The following is a 20,694-nucleotide window of genomic DNA, read 5'->3' on the forward strand; positions in this document are numbered from 1 at the left end:
GCTTTAAAGTGACGGTTTCCTTGTGTGTTTTACCCGAGAATTGAGAATTACCTCGGAATCTGACTTGGTGTTTCGTCTTCCTATCAATGCAACTGAATTCACATGAACGCGCATAACTGACGTTCGGAGGGAGGAGCTACAGCAGGTAGAGCGTGGCAGGGAGGGACCAGAGAGAACACAACGGAATCTCAACGGCTGTTTTCTCCAAAATTACCCACCCTAGCTTTAACCATGTCTAACCTAATACATTAACTAGTAATCTCTAGCCTAATACCTTAGTTTAACCATCTCTAATTTATGCCTGAACTATCCAGATCCAACCTAATAAATAAACGTAATCCTCTATAACCAAATACTTATACTTCGCTGTATCTAACTCAATAACTATATCAATCTAGGTGGTAAACATTTAAATCAACAACAAATCGTTATATTAACAAGTTAAAATCAAATACAATTTTATTAAACACAAGTTATCTAAAAATACAGTTCATAACAATTCATTGAAAGGTAGAAATATTCAAAGGAGATAGCTGTAGTATAACAAAGTGTACTGTAGTATAATAGTGTTACATTCTATACATGGCCTAGGTGCACATTAAGTATTTGTGCGTATATACATTTATATATGTTAAGACACTGGATATGGTGAGTGTGTATATATATATTTATATATATATAGTGTATGGAAATATATGAGTGTGTGTGTGTGTGTGTGTGTGTGTGTGTGTGTGTGTGTGTGTGTGTGTGTGTGTGTGTGTGTGTGTGTGTGTGTGTGTGTGTGTGTGTGTGTGTGTGTTAGGACACTGAGGTTATAGCATTGTGTGGGGAGCCCATCTGGGTCAGTACTTTGTCCAGCCACTGGAGTGGCCCGTGCAGGTGCACCTCAATCCAGCAGGGGGTGCTGGTGACGTCCTGCCGGTGGTACTCAGCTCCCCAACCCTGGGGTGGGAGGAAGGGGGAGAGGGTCAGGTCTAGAGTTAGGTCTAGGTCTAAAGTCAGATCTAGAGCTAGGTCTAGGGTAAGAGCTAGATCTAGGGTGAGAGCTAGGTCAAAGGTCAGGTCTAGAGCTAGGTCTAGGGTGAGAGCTAGGTCAAAGGTCAGGTCTAGATCTAGGGTGAGAGCTAGGTCAAAGGTCCGGTCTAGAGCTAGGTCTAGGGTGAGAGCTAGGTCAAAGGTCAGGTCTAGATCTAGGGTGAGAGCTAGGTCAAAGGTCATGTCTAGAGCTAGGTCTAGGGTGAGAGCTAGGTCAAAGGTCAGGTCTAGAGCTAGGTCTAGGGTTAGAGCTAGGTCTAAGTTCAGGTCTAGAGCTAGGTCTAGGGTTAGAGGTAGGTCTAAAGGTACGGCCACACTGAGCGCACTTAACCTGACGCTTGATCATTGTGTGTCACAAAAATGGTTCAACGCGCCTAACACGCCTACGCAGCTAGATGAGCCCGCCCAGCAGAGGTGTCTTGCTTTGCCCTGAAGGGACTTATTTTCGATAATGACCGGCAACGTTCTATACATTATCCCGCTTATTACACGGCTACTTGCCAAAACGAAAAAATAACTTCACATGGTGTGTCTTTTTACAATTTATTCGTTACCAGCATTCGTAGTGTTGATCAGCAGAGAAATAGTCTGCCAAAGACGTTGACGTCGCTAAGCGACGGGTTGACAAGTTACCGGACTACTTACTACCCATGCAAGTGAACGGAGCGTTCCACGGCATTGAGAAGACCCGTGTAATAAAGGCCTATAATATTTCTGTTTATGGCATGGATTTATCCTCAGATTAGGCCAATAAAGCAATGATTTAAAAAAACAAAACACAAACGCTTGATCAAAGGCCCGGCCCGACCCGGCTCGAAGATAGTGGTGGGAAAATCGGGCTCGGGCAGAGAATCTAAACTCTAAGTCTAAGGTCAGGTCTAGAGCTAGGTCTAGGGTAAGATCTAGAGCTAGGTCTAGGGTTAGAGCTAAGTCTAAGGTCAGGTCTAGAGCTAGGTCTAGGGTCTAGGGTGTGGCGGTACCTTGACAAAGCTCATCCTGATGGTGCACATCTTGGTGAGCTGGTAGACGGCCTCGAAGCCGTGGCTGACGGACTGGGCGAGCAGCGAGGCGAACTCCTGGTTGTTGAAGATCTTCAGGCTGCAGCCGCTGGGGATCTTGCACACGGTGGTGGGGTGGAAGCCGTGGTGGTGGTTGCAGTTCCTGCTCTGCACGAAGATGCTGCTGCCAGACAGACACTCTGCATACACCTCCCCGCCCACGTAGTACAGGTGCACACCTGGTACACACACACACACACACACACATACGTACAAACACACACACTTAGGACTAGAATCCATGGGGCTCTATATGTGGCTCTTCAGTGTGATTTGGTTGTGGCTCTATATTTGGTTCTACATTTTCTGTTGGTTGCGTCAACTTTGCCGATGTGTCAGTGTGAGTGTGTTCCCGATGGTACATTGGTTCTCCCTTCATATCTGGTTCTAAAGTAGTGGTTCTCTCTCTGGCCCTTTGTCAGGTGCTATATCTGTTTCTGTACTACTGGTTCTGTATCAGGTGCTATATTCTATAGTTGTGGTTCTATATCTGCTTCTTTATCCGGTCCTATATCTGTTTCTATAGTAGTGGTTCTAAACAAGGTGCTACATCAGAGCCTGTATCTGGGTCGATATCGGGTCCTATCTCCGGTACCTTTTCCGATGTGTCGGCGTGTGTTCTCGATGGTGGAGTTGCGGTTGACGTTGGACAGCAGGCCCAGACAGAAGCGGTTCTGGGAGCTGGTGGGGTCGGTGAAGCCATCCACCAGGACACTGGACTGGGAGGACAGGAAGGCCCCTCCCACACGGTTGTTCAGCTCATAGTAAACTATGGAGCACCAGTGGACCGGCTCCTCATAGGCTACCGGCAGCACCTCTGATGGAGGAAGCAGAGCACAGTGTTTATAGCTGTTACGTACAAACACATGTTAGTGTGTTCTGACAGCACCTCAGTGTTTATAGCTGTTACGTACAAACACATGTTAGTGTGTTCTGACAGCACCTCAGTGTTTATAGCTGTTACGTACAAACACATGTTAGTGTGTTCTGACAGCACCTCAGTGTTTATAGTTGTTACGTACAAACACATGTTAGTGTGTTCTGACAGCACCTCAGTGTTTATAGTTGTTACGTACAAACACATGTTAGTGTGTTCTGACAGCACCTCAGTGTTTATAGTTGTTACGTACAAACACATGTTAGTGTGTTCTGACAGCACCTCAGTGTTTATAGTTGTTACGTACAAACAAATGTTAGTGTGTTCTGACAGCACCTCAGTGTTTATAGCTGTTACGTACAAACACATGTTAGTGTGTTCTGACAGCACCTCAGTGTTTATAACTGTTACGTACAAACACATGTTAGTGTGTTCTGACAGCACCTTAGTGTTTATAGCTGTTACGTACAAACACATGTTAGTGTGTTCTGACAGCACCTCAGTGTTTATAGTTGTTACGCACAAACACATGTTAGTGTGTTCTGACAGCACCTCAGTGTTTATAGTTGTTACGTACAAACACATGTTAGTGTGTTCTGACAGCACCTCAGTGTTTATAGTTGTTACGTACAAACACATGTTAGTGTGTTCTGACAGCACCTCAGTGTTTATAGTTGTTACGTACAAACACATGTTAGTGTGTTCTGACAGCACCTCAGTGTTTATAGTTGTTACGTACAAACACATGTTAGTGTGTTCTGACAGCACCTCAGTGTTTATAGTTGTTACGTACAAACACATGTTAGTGTGTTCTGACAGCACAGAACACCGTGTATACATGTCCGTATACAAATCCAATTGTTAAGGGATTTGACAAATGCAAACATGCTTTTGTCATGAAACCAATTTAAAATGAATTGAGAGAGAGATAGATAAGAACAGACAGAGACACTCAAATACACTTATAGTGAGAGACAGACAGACAAGACACAGACAGAGAGAGACAAAGAAACAGACAGACAGAGAGAGAGAGAGGAAGAGAAGTGTGAGGAACATGTGTCACCATTGTGACAGGGCCGTTGCCATGGTTACCTGGCCTGTTGTTGGTTTCCATGGTGTTGGGTAAATTGGACAGGAAGTTGGTCTCCATTGGCTGAGAGCAGTCCTGGCTCAGCGAATCATCAGCCAGCACATAAGCTGGAGGAGGAGTGTCAGCTACACACACACACACACACACACACACACACACACACACACACACACACACACACACACACACACACACACACACACACACACACACACACACACACACACACACACAGGTCAGCCTATAAATAGGGTCTGAAGGAGAAGGTAGTGTGTGGTAGAGATGTTAGAGGAGTGAGAGGGGGTAGAGTGAGGGAGAAGAGTTGGAGGAGAGAGAGGAGGTAGAGAAGTTGGAGGAGAAAGAGAAGGTGGAGTGAGGTAGGGTAGTTAGAGGAGAGGAGGTGAGGTACAGTGAGGAAGAGAGGTGAGAGAGAGCTGGTAGAACGAGGTAGGGCTCTATCTGATATATGAGAGAGAGAGCGAGAGCAAGAGCGAGACGAGAGCGAGAGTGAGAGCGAGATGGACCTGTTCAGAGTTCACCTCGACTCTGCATAGAAACCAATGCACAGCCACCATTGAATGTTGTACGTCCTGGCACTTGTACATTGCACTTATTCAAGGTACTTAATTGTGTAGCCTCTACAGTAGCTGCTATCGTTGCTTTACACAGGGAATGGGTTAGCCTAGCGATTGTAATACTTGCACTTGGTTCTATGAACATCTTTACTGTACCAACAGTGATATATTGTTTCACTTCTTATGACAAATGTACTTATTGTAACAAATGCACTTATTGTAAGTCACTTTGGATAAAAGCGTCTGCTAAATGCCCTAAATGTAAATGAGAGAGAGAGAGAGAGAGAGAAAGGCAATAGAATGAGATGGGTTTAACCTGGTATGCTACATGGGGAGAAAGCGAGAGACAGAGAGATAGAGTCGGTAGAGTGAGGTAGTGCTCTAACTGTTATGCTAAATGGAGAGAGAGAGAGGAGGTAGAGTGAGGTAGGGCTCTGCCTGGTAGGTTGTATGGAGAGAGAGAAAGCGAGGTAGGGCTATACCTGGTAAGTTAAATGGGCTCTCGGTGTCTGAGCTGATTGGAGGAGAGGGGAGGGCGGGGCTACTGCAGGACCCACCCCCTGGCGACACAGGGTAACCGTTGTCAAGGGAACAGGGATCAAAGCCCTCCAGTGCCCCGCTCATGCCAGCAAAGGATTCTGGGTAGGTGGCATTGTGGGGCATCAGGGGCTCGTTGTTGTCGCCGTGGAAACGGGAGAGCACGCAGGGTCTCGCTGCGAGGTCGTTGTTCCTGGGAACCAACACTGGGGGCAGCACTGAGGAAAGGAGAAATAATACATATATTATTATTATGCTATCCTAATTGTAGTATATGTTGATATAAATACGCAGTGAGAGAGGGATAAATAATGTTCATATATTTTTTTCTACTATTCCGCTGGTATATTATTATAATTATATTATTATTATTATTAATATGAATCCTCCTGCCTCATTGAGTTGATATTATATAAACTCAATGAGGCAGAGGAGGATTCATATTATTATTATTAACCAAGGCCAATGGGGAAGTATAATAAATACATAATGAACAAACACACTTACTGGGGGTGTCTACTCTTGTGTAGTGGTAGGGGTTGATGCAGACATCTTTCTGTTTGGATCCGAACGGAAACTCACAGCAGGACATTGCCTTCAGCTCATGATGAGACTACACACACACACACACACACACACACTACATGTTAATTTAGTGTAATGGTCTAATTCAGCAAGCAGCCAACCTGATTCTAAATACTAGCTGGGTAGAGATGGCCGCTAGGTGACTGACGCACAAGCTTACCTGCAGGTCGGGCCACCTCCACACCTTGCAGTAGATGACGTGAGGGAGACCCTTACGGTGGGACACTTGCAGCCTCCCGTCAAGGGAGCGAGGGATCGTCACGCACTGACCTTGGGGGTGGGGGGGGGGGGGAAGAGAGAGAGAGAGAGAGAGAGAGGATTGATTAGAAAATGTTTGAGTGCCTTCTACATAATACATAATACGGGCTATAATATATTAACATTAATTGATTGGGCAGAATATGTTTTGTCCAAAGTGAGGCTGAGAGATGTTGATCGGACTATTAATAGAGTCCGATCAAAATTTGAGCAGCTAGAAAAAGTTACCGTGCTGCACAGCCTAGGTTCTACAGACACAATGCAGAATAGTTAAAAAAAACTATTGTAGTCCCGCACAGCCTCTACTGAACAATGGCGTGAGAGTAGCTCTGGGAATCACGAATACAAGGTTTGTCGTTGGTGGTGGATAAAGCTATAGCAGATATCACATAAACATCCTGTATAGTAATCAAGCAAAGTATCAAACTGCTTACTAAATTCCACTACAATTTATACATTTCCCCCCAAAAAATGATGTCAAATCATTTTCATTTCACATAACAAAATGGATGGTTCCGGTCTCTGATTGTGATTGGCTTGAAGCGGTTGTAAAATACTCTTTAAGCACACCACTGCGACCCATAACAGTTACTATTTTGTATTAACCTGTCGCCAATCTCAAAGTATGCCAGGCTGTGTTGCTGAGCCATTTTGCTGTCAAGGGGAACTAAACTACTTGAAGAATAGGAATTGTTTTCAGTAAATTATCGCATTTTATGTATGCCGTGTGTTTATTTTGTGAAACCTTACTAGGTAGTCTACAGTACCAGCTTCAATAACTGTGCTTCGTGTCATGCCTAACAAACACCCCCTGGCATTTCTAAAAATCATTGTAACCCACGGCCTCTCCGGGCTTATAGCTTAAGTTTGTAACTGCTACTGACTGGGTTGCCCCGGGCAACTGAGAGCCTTCTCGAGGTCCTCCATGGCTCCCTTCTTCTTCTTCAGCTTCTTCACCAGAGCTTCCACCGCTTTCTCCGCCCACTTCTCCTCCTCCTCTCCCTGCCTCCAGCCCAGCAGCCTGCGTACCGCTGGGCTGGTGAAGGAGAACAGGGACGACACGTTCATCTCTCACACTCACTCACACACACGCGCTCCCCCTACACACACAGACCCACACACGCACTAACAGCCCTACACACAGACACACCCGCACACAGCACTACGCACAGACACACACACACGCACTCCCCCTACACACACAGACACACACACAGACACACCCTCACAGCCCTACACACAGACACACACACATACACAGCCCTACACACAGACACACCCGCACACAGCACTACACACAGACACACACACGCACTCCCCCTACACACACAGACACACACACGCACTAACAGCCCTACACACAGACACACCCGCACACAGCACTACGCACAGACACACACACGCACTCCCCCTACACACACAGACAGACACACCCTCACAGCCCTACACACAGACACACACACATACACAGCCCTACACACAGACACACACAAGCATTCACAGCCCTACACACAGACACACACACGCTCACAGCCCTACACACGCGTGAGTGCGCGCACACACACACACACACACACACACACACAGAGGCGGAGGGAATGGGTGTGTTGCCAGAGCTCAGAGGTGTGGAGCAGTCCACCTGGGGAGAATAAAGAGAACTCGTCACCATAGCAATCAATCACTGACCTTTCAGTTGGCATGGAAACCAGTCACCGGCCAGCCCAGCATCTAGTTGGCATAGCAACCAATCACTTTGGGGTTGTCATAGCAACCAATCGGGTTAACAATCCAAATGTAGTTTATGTGCCTAAGAGAGTATTATGGGCTGCTCATATCACTGCATGATGATGTAATGTCAGGATAGTATGTCATGCAAATTCACAGGTCAGAGTTCACCACACCATTTAGAAAGCAAAGAGAGAGACACACACACACCACTGATAATTGACACCCTAGACTGTGCACTTAGCAGAACTGAAAATCAATGTCCTTCTACCTCCTGAAAGAGAGAGGGAGAGAGAGAGAGAGCGAGAGAGAGAGAGAGAGATCAAAGGATGCAAGGATGAAGCACGGGCAGATGGATGAAGGGGTCACAGAGAGGAGAGTGCACTGGATGGGGGGAGGACAGAGAGGAAAGAAAGGGGGGGGGGTGGACAGAAACATGGAGACTGAGGTGTAGTATTGCAGCTGAATACCTTTCTATCTGCCAGCCCCCTTCTCTCTGACCAATAAAGACAACTAAATTATTTATCCACTGGAGATGGCGTACAGAGGAGAAAGAGGGAGAGAATTTAATTGAGAGAAAAACAGCGTCTGAGAAAGCCAGACATAATAGACACAGCATAACGTGTGTGTGTGTGTGTGTGTGTCTCTCTCTCGCAGGGCAGGACAATATAAGTAGATACAACTACAAATCAGAAATTGTAAAGTTGTAAGTCGACTAAAATACACTTTGTGTGTGTGGCTGCTAAGGGTTAAAACACCGATTGCAATAGAGCGAAAAGTTGATCATTCGGGTTCTTGAAGCGTAGACGAAGTGCACTGTTCGTCAGGCATTGCAAGTGCTCACTTGAAGTACATTTAAAGTCATCGGTTACCTACCTCGGCTTATTGAGAGGAACTAACGTTATGTGTATTTCTTGGCGTCAGTCGTAGAGTAAAGCAACGTTCCCTCCTCGACGGGCGGAACCTTGCGGCGGGGCTTAAAGCTGCTGCTACTCCTGCAACTCGGGGTTTTGTTTAGCAGGAAAAGAGTAAACGGGTCGACTTGATTTGTTTAACCCTTTGCGTCTACGCGCCGTGGCCGCTCCGCACAAGACGCTGCGGAACACCGTTCCGGCGCTGGGGGAGTGTCGTGAATCGAGTGCTCCTTCGCATCGCGCATGCAGGAGAGACGAGGGCGTGGCGACGAAGTATGAAGCCTGCTATGCCGAGTTAAAGACATCTGACAGAAAACAGCGAATTGGGAATAATTCTAATTTATTCGAACTGAGAGCGTTCACACACCCACAAAGATGGGCGAGTTCGTTAAGAGGGATGCCGAAGTCGTACAGTCCCGTTGTAAATATGTCATCCTGGAAAAAACAAACCTTTCAGTGGGGGCGGATGGTCTATTTTGTTTTTGATGATGTTTTATGACTGTTAATAATATAAACTATCTATAAAGTAAACAATAAACAACAAGATAGTTTTAAATTGTGCATCACCCTCGGATAAATACTTAATTTTGCACTATCTTGATATATCCATTTCTGCCCAAGTCAGAGATATGAATGAAGTTCCGACTCGGCAATGGTCTCCGAGGTTGACGTGAATGCCTCTTCCCACATGGAATGTAAAAATGGTTTCTCCGACAGGACTTGAACGGCCCATAAAGTTGACGCTACTTTCACTTAGCTTCTAGGCGGCTAATAGCTGGGAAACCGAAAGTTAAGCAGAGACTCCGTTAAGATGCAACTATGACAAGCGGCCATTTCACCTAGTCACCTTTAACGACAGCTTGTCAACATAGCCCTGCTATCGTCAGTATCGGTGTGCTTCACAGTACTCCACCTTGGTCTGGTCCAGGTGTTTAGTAGTGCGCAATGGAGGAGGGCGGACATCTCTCTGAGAAACACATGGATGATTACTTCAAGTCAATCGGACTAGTGAGGAAGAAGATCGCTAAGGATGGGTCGTGTTTGTTCCGGGCCGTGGCCGAACAGGTGGGAGATCGTACTGGACGGACTGTGTTCTTTCAATGCCAACATATAAACAACAGCAATAATGTCAATTATTGAAATTCATTCTACTACTCGAGCCAGCGATAAAATCTGAACAAGCTACCACTAGTTCATGTAAAGTTGATATAGAAGAGACTGAAGGACACTCAAAGGGCTGAACTAGAATGGACAATACGTTTCCATTGGTGAAGCCAAACAAGTATCACTACTTCTCTGTACGGAAGTCGCTGTAAGCAACTCTGACTCATCATGTTCATGACAGTATGTCGTCTGCCTAGTTATATGAACTGCCAAGTTGTGTAAGTCTTTATCAATTGTGTGACGTTCCGTCGGGGACTTTCAGGTGCTGCTGTGTCAAAGTCGTCACACACAAGTCCGCGCGAGGTGTGTGGAGTTCTTGAAAGAGAACAGAGAGCGCTATGAGGCGGTGAGTGTGTGTATGTGTGTAGTAATAGTTGTGTGTGTGTGTGTGTGTGTTTTAACTGTGGTCCTGTTTGTCTTTCAGTTCATTGAAGGAGACTTTGATGAATACCTCTGCAAGATCCAAGACCCCCAGGTAAGACCTCAGAGATGTGTAAGATTTTTTTAAAGGGTTGGGGTTTCTATTCCCTGTGTAGTTCAGTAGGTAGAGCAAGGCACTGACACTGCAGGGTTAGGGGTTGTATTCTCCTTCTAGCTCAGTAGGTAGAGAAAGATACTAGCAATGCTACATTCAGATCAAATCAGGCGTTTCAGCGAAACCCCAGTTGAAGCATTAATTTGAAAGAGTGTAGTGCGTTTAAGCTGTGGTGGTGGAGGCACAGATGGGGTGCCGGAAAAAAATCTGTGGCCTGTAGCAAAAAGTTGATACGAAATAAACTTTTGGAGAAACATATCGGAAGACGTTTAGCATGTTACGTTAATATTGTAGCATTACGCTGTTTAAGAAGCAACTGTGAAGGTGGGAGATGCATCCTGCCATGAGGGAGTGGTTGAAGATCACAACCTGACGTCACACTTATGGGGCCATAAGGTGAACTCCAACATCTCCTCAGCAGTCCGCGCTTATCGCTGCATTGCCGGATTTTGTCTGAATCAAGCCTTAGGGGTAATATTCCTGTGTTGTTGTTGCTAACTGTGTGTGTGTGTGTGTGTGTGTGTGTGTGTGTGTGTGTGTGTGTGTGTGTGTGTGTGTGTGTGTGTGTGTGTGTGCGCGTGCAGCACTGGGTCGGGCAGGTGGAGATGCACGCTCTGGCTGTACTTTATGAGTAAGTCTCCTTTTAGCATCACAAAAACAAACAACGACAAGGTTATTTAGTTTAAAAGTGTATTTTAATTCCTCATCATCATGTTGATGGCGGTCTCTCTGTCTCCAGGAGAGATTTCTGGATTTTCCAGGAACCAGGGAAACCTGCTGTCAAGGTCACAGATCACGGTTTTAAAGATCAGGTAAGGCTCTTAATAAATATGAGTTAATTGTTGTTACATTTAAGCTTATCCAAGCTAGCGAGTATCACTGATAACACAAGGGGTGTGTTCCAGAGCTTGTCCCTCCGTCCTTCGCCCTTTGACTCCTTCCCTACACCCTCAAGGCAGACCAGCTGTGTCAGATAGCTTTAAGGTTTAAAGAAATGAGGCAATATGATCATCAACATTGTAATCTATGCCATTTCACCTCGGTTACTTGAATAAGATTGTATTCTGGAGAAAACGGCTGTAAAATTCTATGTTTTTGCCAGTGTCCGCAAAACAATATGTGGATGTTCCAGTCGGCTTCAAAAAAGCCGGTACTGATCTTTCCCTGGATGTGTGGAGCTCCTTCTGAAGAGCTGTTTATTTTTATGTCTCCGTCCAGAGTGAGGGTTAATCCTCTTAGACATCTAATAGTATAACACTTGTTCTATGTGTTATTATCCATTATATTATAGTGTTGTGGTGGATTGGATATACCACTTTGCTCGAATAACTCTGATACACAATGACTGTACTGAAATAAGTATCACAAAGTGGCCTTGGGTCGTAGCACACCCCGCTCCTTCCGAGAAAACTCAACAAACCAAATATAAATATGTTTTTAATCTCATAGTGTTTGAATTCCAGCTCAAACAGTGGGTTCACTGAAACTTCCAGGTGATGTTGACTAGGGCTGGGTATCGTGGCCAATTTCCTAAATCGATTCGATTTCGATTCATAAGGTTCTGAATCAATTAATTTAGATTCAATCTGCTCTTGAATAATGAAAATGGCTCAACTGTGTTACAAAATACAAATGTACTTTTTTTTTTTCTCTTCATCTTAAACAAAAGGTTTTAAGTGCAAACCTGTGAATTGGACAGTTAAACTTGAGCTGTAAACAAAACTATCGCAAGTCTCAAAAGTGCAATTTTTAAATTAGAAAGGAATTGCAAGTGAAAGTGTATTTGAACTACAACATTCCATCACTGCAAATTGCATTAAGGCATTGTTTATTGAAGTGCAAAAATAATAATAATGGTAACAAAACTAAAAAACTAAATAAATAAATTAAATTAAATCGATCTCATGCCCTATGAATCGATTATGCAACAATTAAATGAAGTCGATCCAAAATCGATTTAAATCGATTTGTTTTTACCCAGCCCTAATGTTGACGTTTGATGATCTGGGCCAATCACAACCCTCAGACTGGCTTTATTGGCGTATACCTCCTAAGCGCTTCCTGTGTATGATGCCGTGGTTCTACTTCTCTAGCTGACTAGGTATTGGGACAGGTGGGTACAATAGAGATTAAACAGAACCTGTGGAGATTTAGGAAGTGAAGATGAGTGGACTGGCTATTGAAGGATCACACCAAAGGCAACGTAGTGAATCATGTTCAAACTTAAAATGGCTATTATAGTCTGTCTCTCTCTGTCTCTCCACCAGGTCCAGTTGTGCTTCCTGAACGGGAACCATTATGACAGTGTGTATCCTGTCAGCCACATCCAGAATACTGCTTTCTGCCAGTGTAAGCTACACACACAGACACAGACACAGACACACACACACACATAGACACACACACAGACCACACCACGGTAGGTAACGGTTCCCATTAAAAACATATACTGCATAGGAAGACACGCAGATCTCTGTGCTGAAACGTAAGGAGGATAATATGTATGTATGTTACCAAAATGTGTATATATATTATAAAATTGTGTGTGTGTGTGTGCGTGCACAGCCCTCCTGTACGAGTTGCTGTATGAGCGTGTGTTCGGGGAGCGCTCGGTGGTGGGAGCAGCCCTGCGCGGGGGGAGGAGCTCTGAGCTGACAGACGATCACATGGCCGCCTGCCCTAGCAGCGACGAATCAGAGACTGAAGACCCTATATGGTGGGAACCTGCCTGTCTGTCTGTGCTTGTCTTTCTCCATTGTGGGAATCTGCCTGTCTTGTCAGCCTTGATGGTGTCTGTCTGCCTCTATAGTGGGAACCTACCTGTCCGTCTTTCTGTCTCTATCGTGTATTTTTACGCGCGTGTGTGTGTGTGTGTGTGTGTGTGTGTGTGTTTGACATCCAGGATCGAAGATGGACCCCCCAAGCAAGGTGGCCAGCAGAACAGGGTAAGTAACACTCACTGATTATGAGCAGAATGACCACCGGGGATCCCACACGGCAATCTATATATGGTCTTTGATGAATCAATTACACAAAGACATTCATTAATGTTGGAGCTGTGTTATCAGGGGCGTGGCCGGGGCCGTGGCCGAGGGCGGGGCCTTTCAGAGAGAGTGAGGCGCTCCTTGAACCCCAATCTGATGAGGAATGTGCATTATGATGGCTGGCTCGCCTCCAAGAGAGGTAACAGACACAAAAACACACGCATGCACACGAATGTGTTTACACGTGTGTGTATATGGTAGTTTGCTGTAACGTTTAATGTGTATTTCAGCCCAGCAGAAGATGGACTTCTGTATGGCAGCAGGAATGCAGTACTCTGAAGGAGACCGCTGCCAGGTAGCTTGTGTGCGCGCATGTGTGTGTGTGTGTTTGTGTGTGTGTGCGTGTGTGTGTGTGACTAACTGGTGTATTTCTCACTTCAGGTATGTCTGGAGGGAGGTGGGCGGAGCTACAGTGGGTCCATCAGGAAGGTGTCTCCTAGCAACGGCCCTCTCACAGTGTATATTGAAGAGCTGGGCAAGACGTGAGTAGCTGTCTGTCTGTCTGTCTCTCTTTCTCTGTCTGTGTGTGTCTCTCTCTCTCTGTCTGTGTCTCTCTCTGTCTGTCAGTGTCTGTCTGTATGTCTCTCTCTCTTTCTCTGTGTCTCTGTCTGTCTGTCAGTGTTGCATCACATGAAGCCGATGGTGAATTGGTGACTGTTCTGTTATTGGCACACCTTTTGAAAAACTAACTATTCAGTTGTAGTGTTTTAGGAGCTAGGCTACTGTACCTGTACAAGTCAATGGAAGCGGCTAACAGAAAACAAATGCTAACCCAGTGTAGCCCCCTTCTGGACGTACAATAGTGAATTTAGAATCAAACAACTTTGTTGAATTTGGGTACGACAGATATCTAAGCATACCCCTTTAATATTGTGTGCGTGTGTGTGTGTTTGCGCGTGTGCGTGCGTGCGTGCGCAGAGTGTCTGTTCCTCTGGTGAATCTGCGTCCTATGAGTGAGACCAGCTGGAAGAAAGTGACCAGTTGGGAGAAGAGGACCAATGGACACGCATCAGGTACACACACACACCAGATACACACACCTCAGCGTCTCACTCCGAGTGGCCACGCCTTGCTGTATGCGATCGCATCCGCTCTGGGGGCGAACGACTCTAGTCTGAACTCTCTAGACAAGCGTTGACGAGTCACTGTTGCTATTCTCCCAGTCACCAAATCCCCCATCATGTCGACTGTCAATCAAACATTTATTTCCAGAAAAAGAGTAGGTTGTTACAAATAAATGACCCCAAAAAGCCCCTACCGTTGGTTACTTTACAGAAAGATATTGTCTCCCTCTCTCAGAATGGGTGGAGGCTAAAGGCAGGGGAAGAGGCAGGCTTCTCCCGTTGGCAGCGCTCCCATCGCCCTCCTCCTCCTCCTCCTCCTCCTCCTCCTCCTCCTCCTCCAAGGTGACGCAGCGAGGCTATCCTGGCCACATGCAGAAGCAGACCTCCTGGCCCCCCAATCCACCAGGGGATCCGCAGGCACACAGAGCCGGCAGGTGGGTGGGTGTGTGTGTGTGTGTGTGTGTGTGTGTGTGTGTGTGCGTGTCAGGTGAGGAAACCCCCTCCCATTTGCCCCCAAGAAATCTTGGCTCCGAACCCATAATGTTCCTCATATTGCACATTACAATCCATTTATTTTTAAAACTTTATTTTGTGTATACCGTTTTGTTTTGCACCATGGGTCAGAGACAAACGCCATTTCGATTCCTTTATTTGTCTGGGACATATTTTGGGATTGACTGTAAAGCTGACTTTGACTTTTTGACTTTGGAGGAGGTGTGTACATGACTGAAAGCAAGGCAAACTGTTTGTGAGTGCCTGCCTGACTGTGTGTGTGTGTGCAGAGGGAGGTCGGCCACCTGTGGGGACCTGCAGGTGGCTGGTGAGGACTCCAGGGAGGAGGAGGAGGATCAGGAGGAGGAGCTGAAGGCAGCTCTGCTGGAGATCCATCTCAGGGACGAGGACAACTTTCCAGCGCTGGCGGTCAGCCTCCACCACACTCTTGTTGTCCATTTGTTTCTGCTATGTTTGATTTCGTTTTTTTTTGATTTCCCCCTCACATAGATAGATGGATGGATAGATAGATAGATAGATAGATAGATAGATAGATAGATAATGTGTGTATGTATATATATATTATTTTTTTTGTGTGTGTGGGATTGAACTGAAGGATGTCTTTTTTTTCTTTTATGTTTTTACAGGCAGTTGCCCGTGGGAATGGTGGGAAGAGGAGGGGAGGAGAGGGGATTAGTCAACTGAAGAGCGGAATCACTGTACGTAACCCAGGGCAACGCAAAAAACATCATCATGATGCTGTGACAATGTGTTCGTCTGCTAGTGGTGGTTCTCTACCAATCTGTAAAAAACTCAACTTGATAAGCTATGGGTTCCGCTACACTTCCTTGCATGTTTGTTGGTTCTAGGTTCAGCTATGGTTCACTTCCTAGCTTCCTGCTCAGTTCTGGTTTCCGTTCTGGTTTCGATTTACAGTACTGCAGTCAGCACTGACTGGCTGTTCTTTGTTCCGATTGGGTTCGGCAGTGCTTCCATCGGTCCGCAGTCTGTAACATTCCTTCTTCTTTGATCCTACAGACCGGTCAGGTGGATGCACCCCCCCCGGTTGAGGTCCCCAGTTCAAGCCCTTCCTCCAGCCCTCCCACCCTACCGGAACACCCAGGCCCCGCCCCTACCACCTGGTTGGCCACTGTCAAGGCCCCGCTGCTCACTCAGAACACCACGTTCACCCCCAGCGCCCGCCCCCTTGGGGCTGCTGCTGTTGCTCCGCCCACTGCCACTGTCCCCACTGCTGAACGGAGCGTCCCCTCCCTACTCCCCACCACCACCACCCCCAGCTCCTCCTCCCCTCCTCCCGTCTTCATCACTCCTGTAGCCCCGCCTCCGGGTGGCCTCTCCCACGCCTCCACCCCTTCCTCTCCCTCCTCCACCCCTCCCCAGTCTTCCTCCTCGAGCTCCTCCCACCCCTCCACCCGTCCTGATCGCCCCGCCGCAGGTGAGATGTCCATCAGTCCGCCTGAATGGCTGATGTCCGCTAACCTGCCGTCAACATATCCCTGTGATGAACGTGTTATTTGGTCGTAAGCATAACGTAGCCATGTAGGCGCCCATGAAAGGGTGTGAACCATCAGTCATTTCTTTTGATTGGTAAAGACGAACCTGAGTGTCTCAGGGATTGGCAAACCGATGCTTATTCTCTCCGTCCTGTCTTCTCTGCAGATGTGATGAACACAGCTCGACACATGCAGCTCCCCGCAGCGTACGTGTCCAATCCCCCATCACCCCAAAATGTAGTACCCAGCAACCCTCCACCCCAAACCTCCTCACCTCAAGACCCTACAGCTCCCACCGCTGCGCCCCAAACCCCTCTGCCACAGCCCTCTGTACCCCAAAATCTAGTGCACGTCATCCCTATACCCCAACACCCAGTGCCTGAGCCTGAGCCTTCCGTACCCCAACGTCCTGTAGCTGGGTCCTGTGTACCCCAACACCCTGTACCCCAACACCCTGTACCTGAGCCCTGTGTACCCCAACATCCTGTTCCCCAACACCCTGTTCCCCAACACCCTGTACCTGAGCCCTGTGTACCCCAACACCCTGTACCCCAACACCCTGTACCTGAGCCCTGTGTACCCCAACACCCTGTACCCCAACATCCTGTACCCCAACACCCTGTACCTGAGCCCTGTGTAGCCCAACACCCTGTACCCCAACATCCTGTACCCCAACACCCTGTACCTGAACCCTGTGTACCCCAACACCCTGTACCTGAGCCCTTTGTCCCCCAACACCCTGGAGCCCATCCCTCTGCTCCCCAACACCCTCAGCTGCAGGCGTCCAATCCCGTACCAGGTCAGACACCTCCGGCCTCCCAAGCCTCGGCAGAGTCCCCGCCCTGCCCATCCCGACTCCCTGTCCAGCCTTCTTATCCCCCCCCCGCACAGCATACCTTGAACGCCTCCTCCGCCCCCTGGCCCGAGCCGAGCCAAGGAGGCGTACCCCTGCAGCAGCTCTCCCAGCTCTACCAGGACCCTCTCTACCCTGGCTTCCCTGTGGGGCCCACAGGCGAAATGGTGCCCAACCCGGCCTACTCCTCCAGCAAGGCCGGGGATGACCTCCCACGCGGTGAGAACATGACGGGAGAGGTGGTGGAGGGGGTCGAGGCGATGGTAGGAGGGTGTGTGGGTGGTGGTGGTGAACGTGGAGGAGATGGCGGTTAAACAAAGCAACCAGCAACAGTTAGCTGCCTGCTTCGCCTCCTATGCTGTCCGCTGTTGGTCATGTTGTCCTCCTCCGATCCCTCCTCAGATGTCACCGTCCTCCGGTGGTTCTTCAACCTGGGAGTCAAGGTAGGCCCGGCCCTAATGCTCAACCCAACCGTCGGATGTAGAACCGTAATGACGACGGCCTCAGGCACCGGACATCAGACTGATTTTTCAATCTCAACGTTCAGTCAATAAGTGCTGCTGCTGCACAGTGTGCTAACGGCTGCGTGTCCCCCCCCCCTCCCCAGGCCTACACCAACCCCATGTTCCAGCCCTACATGTACCTGCTGCCCCTTCAGCAGTCCTACGCCATGCACCCCCCTCCCCGTGGCCCCTCCCCACAGGGCGCACACCCCTCCCCCCCGCCGCCCTGGCAACAAGCGGCTCCGCCCGGCCACCCGTCGGGGTACCCCTCCCCCGGCCCCGGGCCCCGGTACCCTGGCACTCCTGGGTCCCCAGGGCTCCAGCTCTGCCCCTCAGACCGGCAGCAGTCTCCCCAAGGCAGGTCTCCCGGCCCTGGCCCCCGACACGCTACCGGAGGGAGCAGAGCCAACGCACCCTCTGAAACCATGTTGGCCAACGTTGGATCGCCTGCAGGTAGGAGCTCCACAGGGGGTTGCTATATATTCTACGGGGCTGGTTGCTATAGTAACAGAAGGGGTGTGTTCTACGGGGCTGGTTGCTATAGTAACAGAAGGGGTGTGTTCTACGGGGCTGGTTGCTATAGTAACAGAAGGGGTGTGTTCTACGGGGCTGGTTGCTATAGTAACAGAAGGGGTGTGTTCTACGGGGATGGTTGCTACAGTTACAGTAGTGGTGTGGTCTACAGGGATGGTTGCTACAGTTACAGTAGTGGTGTGTTTTACAGGATGGTTGCTACAGTTACAGTAGTGGTGTGTTCTACAGGATGGTTGCTACAGTTACAGTAGTGGTGTGTTTTACAGGATGGTTGCTACAGTTACAGTAGTGGTGTGTTTTACAGGATGGTTGCTACAGTTACAGTAGTGGTGTGGTCTACAGGATCGTTGCTACAGTTACAGTAGTGGTGTGTTCTACGGGGATGGTTGCTACAGTTACAGGATGGTTGCTACAGTTACAGTAGTGGTGTGTTTTACAGGATGGTTGCTACAGTTACAGTAGTGGTGTGTTCTACAGGATGATTGCTACAGTTACAGTAGTGGTGTGCTCTACAGGATGGTTGCTACAGTTACAGTAGTGGTGTGTTTTACAGGATGGTTGCTACCAGGGGCGTAGGAATGAGTTTAACATTGGGGGGGACACATATCGGAAACCTGACAGATCCGGTATAATTTTTAGGTGAGACAAATGTGCCTGTCTCCGATATTGGAGGGGACAAGTCCCCTCCGTCCCCCCCGGTTCCTACGCCCTTGGTTGCTACAGTTACAGTAGTGGTGTGTTCTACAGGATGGTTGCTACAGTTACAGTAGTGGTGTGTTCTACAGGATGCTTGCTATAGCTCCACTAATGGGGCTGGTTGCTGTTGTTACAGAGGTAGTGTTGGTAGTTAAAGTGTCTGTGTGTTGACCTCCAGCAGGTGTGCTGGCTGACCAGGGTCACCATGGTCGGAGCAGACAGGTTCTCCTGCTCGACCCTCCAATGAACAACATGCCCATCGTAAGAACACACACACACACACACACACACACACACACACACACACACACACACACACACACACACACACACACACACACACACACACACACACACACACACACACACACACATAGATATGCATTTATATATTCAATGCATTAAAAACATTTTGTCTCTTCCGTCAGTGGGTCCCTGAACCCAAATTCCAGGACTCCATGGTTGCCGGGACGTCAACGCCCCACTACGGCTCGTTCGCCAACACACCCAACAGCAGCCAACATGGCAACCAATACCATGGTTACCATGGCCACTATCACACCAACAACCAGATGATCAATCCCAGCGAGGCGTTCGGTCCCATGGGTCCAGGGCCCGGCGTGTGCATTGAGCCCTGGAAGGGGGCGGAGTTCGGGTCAACCAATCAGAGGGCTAGGAGGGCTTACCATCATTCGAGGGGCGGGGGGGCGGAGAGGCCAGGGCGGAGCAGCCGGGGTGGCAGGCCGCGCTATGGGCCACACTACGGCCAGTACGGCAGGGCTCAGAGCTACCACCACCACCACCACCCCCAACTCCCTGGGCAGTGACTTGCTTTCCCGTCGTACCCCGCCCGTCCCGTCAGGTGTGGACGGGACGCGTGGGGTAGCCGCCGCGATTGGCTGGACCCTCATGCACTGCGGCCGTCCGACGTCCTCTACAGGGTGTAAATAGAGCTCAGGTTTGATGGGTTTCTTTATGTTGCCTTTTAAAAAAAAAAAGAAAAAAAGCTAACAAGCTATAGCACCGCTGTTCTTTGCTGAAGTACTTTACAGGTCGCAAAGCTAGCCGAAGTGGTGGTAGCTTGCGCCACAGCACTTTCTTAATGTGTTGCTAGCACATGGCTCGTGCCAACACTGACTCTGAACTAGTCTGGACTCCCCTGTTAAACCAATCTATCATTTATCTGGTGGTTCTTCTCTGGTTCCTGTATCCTTGCTCTCTTTTAAACTTCAGGGGAGGGGGGTGTGCGCACACTTTAGAACAACCACACTTTTGTACAAAGCCAAAGCTGTTTACTTTTGTTACAATCCTTTTTTTGTTTTGTTTGAATAAAATTTATGACAACAATGCTGAGGTTCTCTTCATGTCCCAAGATCTTCAACAGGGTCTACTAAACCATATCAGCTCACCACTAAATCCTTCTACCAGCATGCTATGCTTATGAGGCTAGGGTACTTGTCGTACTATGCTAGATGGTCATGCTAGGGTAGGCCTACTTGGTGTTCAGTCTGCTGCTGCCACAGAGCCTCTTGTACTGGCCTGGTCTTTATAGATCGATTGAATGGTTGTTTGATGTTGGTATACATTCATTGACTAGCTGTAGTCTTCGATGGATTCATTAATAATTGATGAAGTCAAGTG

General features: G+C 48.1%; 2 protein-coding genes across 3 annotated transcripts; one reads left to right on the plus strand and one right to left on the minus strand.

Moving 5' to 3' along the window:
• Positions 1-519: 519 nt before the first annotated feature.
• LOC307091110 (mothers against decapentaplegic homolog 1-like) lies at positions 520-8,742 on the minus strand. The gene is made up of 9 exons (XM_079757984.1): positions 8,617-8,742; positions 6,900-7,654; positions 5,918-6,027; positions 5,680-5,785; positions 5,118-5,390; positions 4,063-4,185; positions 2,689-2,910; positions 2,016-2,272; positions 520-942 (listed from the first exon to the last, which is right to left on the minus strand). The coding sequence occupies exons 2-9, from the start codon at positions 7,081-7,083 to the stop codon at positions 799-801; spliced, it is 1,419 nt and encodes a 472-aa protein (XP_079614110.1). The 5' UTR covers positions 7,084-7,654; positions 8,617-8,742; the 3' UTR covers positions 520-798.
• A 712-nt stretch (positions 8,743-9,454) lies between these two features.
• Positions 9,455-20,382, plus strand: otud4 (OTU deubiquitinase 4). 2 transcript variants are annotated; one of them, XM_079758098.1, is made up of 21 exons: positions 9,455-9,719; positions 10,081-10,164; positions 10,243-10,293; positions 10,938-10,984; positions 11,093-11,165; positions 12,621-12,702; positions 12,919-13,069; positions 13,256-13,298; positions 13,422-13,536; positions 13,628-13,692; positions 13,779-13,879; positions 14,316-14,410; positions 14,697-14,895; positions 15,244-15,382; positions 15,601-15,672; positions 15,992-16,409; positions 16,634-17,539; positions 17,723-17,763; positions 17,928-18,276; positions 19,232-19,314; positions 19,482-20,382. In XM_079758098.1, the coding sequence occupies exons 1-21, from the start codon at positions 9,600-9,602 to the stop codon at positions 19,878-19,880; spliced, it is 3,633 nt and encodes a 1,210-aa protein (XP_079614224.1). In that variant the 5' UTR covers positions 9,455-9,599; the 3' UTR covers positions 19,881-20,382. The 2 variants fall into 2 exon arrangements, with proteins under 2 accessions (XP_079614224.1, XP_079614225.1); XM_079758099.1 differs by having other exon boundaries at positions 19,235-19,314.
• Positions 20,383-20,694: the final 312 nt, after the last annotated feature.

The sequence above is a fragment of the Pollachius pollachius genome, assembly GCF_949987615.1.
Source record: "Pollachius pollachius genome assembly, chromosome: 20".
NCBI classification, from domain to species: Eukaryota; Metazoa; Chordata; class Actinopteri; order Gadiformes; family Gadidae; genus Pollachius; species Pollachius pollachius.

Coding starts and splice junctions, on each gene's coding strand:
- LOC307091110 (XM_079757984.1), bottom strand. CDS start 7,083: ATGAACGTGTCGTCCCTGTTCTCCTTCACCAGCCCAGCGGTACGCAGG. Junction 5,786..5,917: donor GGAGGTGGCCCGACCTGCAG/GTAAGCTTGTGC, acceptor GTGTGTGTGTAG/TCTCATCATGAGCTGAAGGC. Junction 4,186..5,117: donor GAGCCCATTTAACTTACCAG/GTATAGCCCTAC, acceptor GTGTGTGTGTAG/CTGACACTCCTCCTCCAGCT.
- otud4 (XM_079758098.1), top strand. CDS start 9,600: ATGGAGGAGGGCGGACATCTCTCTGAGAAACACATGGATGATTACTTC. Junction 10,165..10,242: donor ACAGAGAGCGCTATGAGGCG/GTGAGTGTGTGT, acceptor TTTGTCTTTCAG/TTCATTGAAGGAGACTTTGA. Junction 19,315..19,481: donor CAATGAACAACATGCCCATC/GTAAGAACACAC, acceptor CTCTTCCGTCAG/TGGGTCCCTGAACCCAAATT.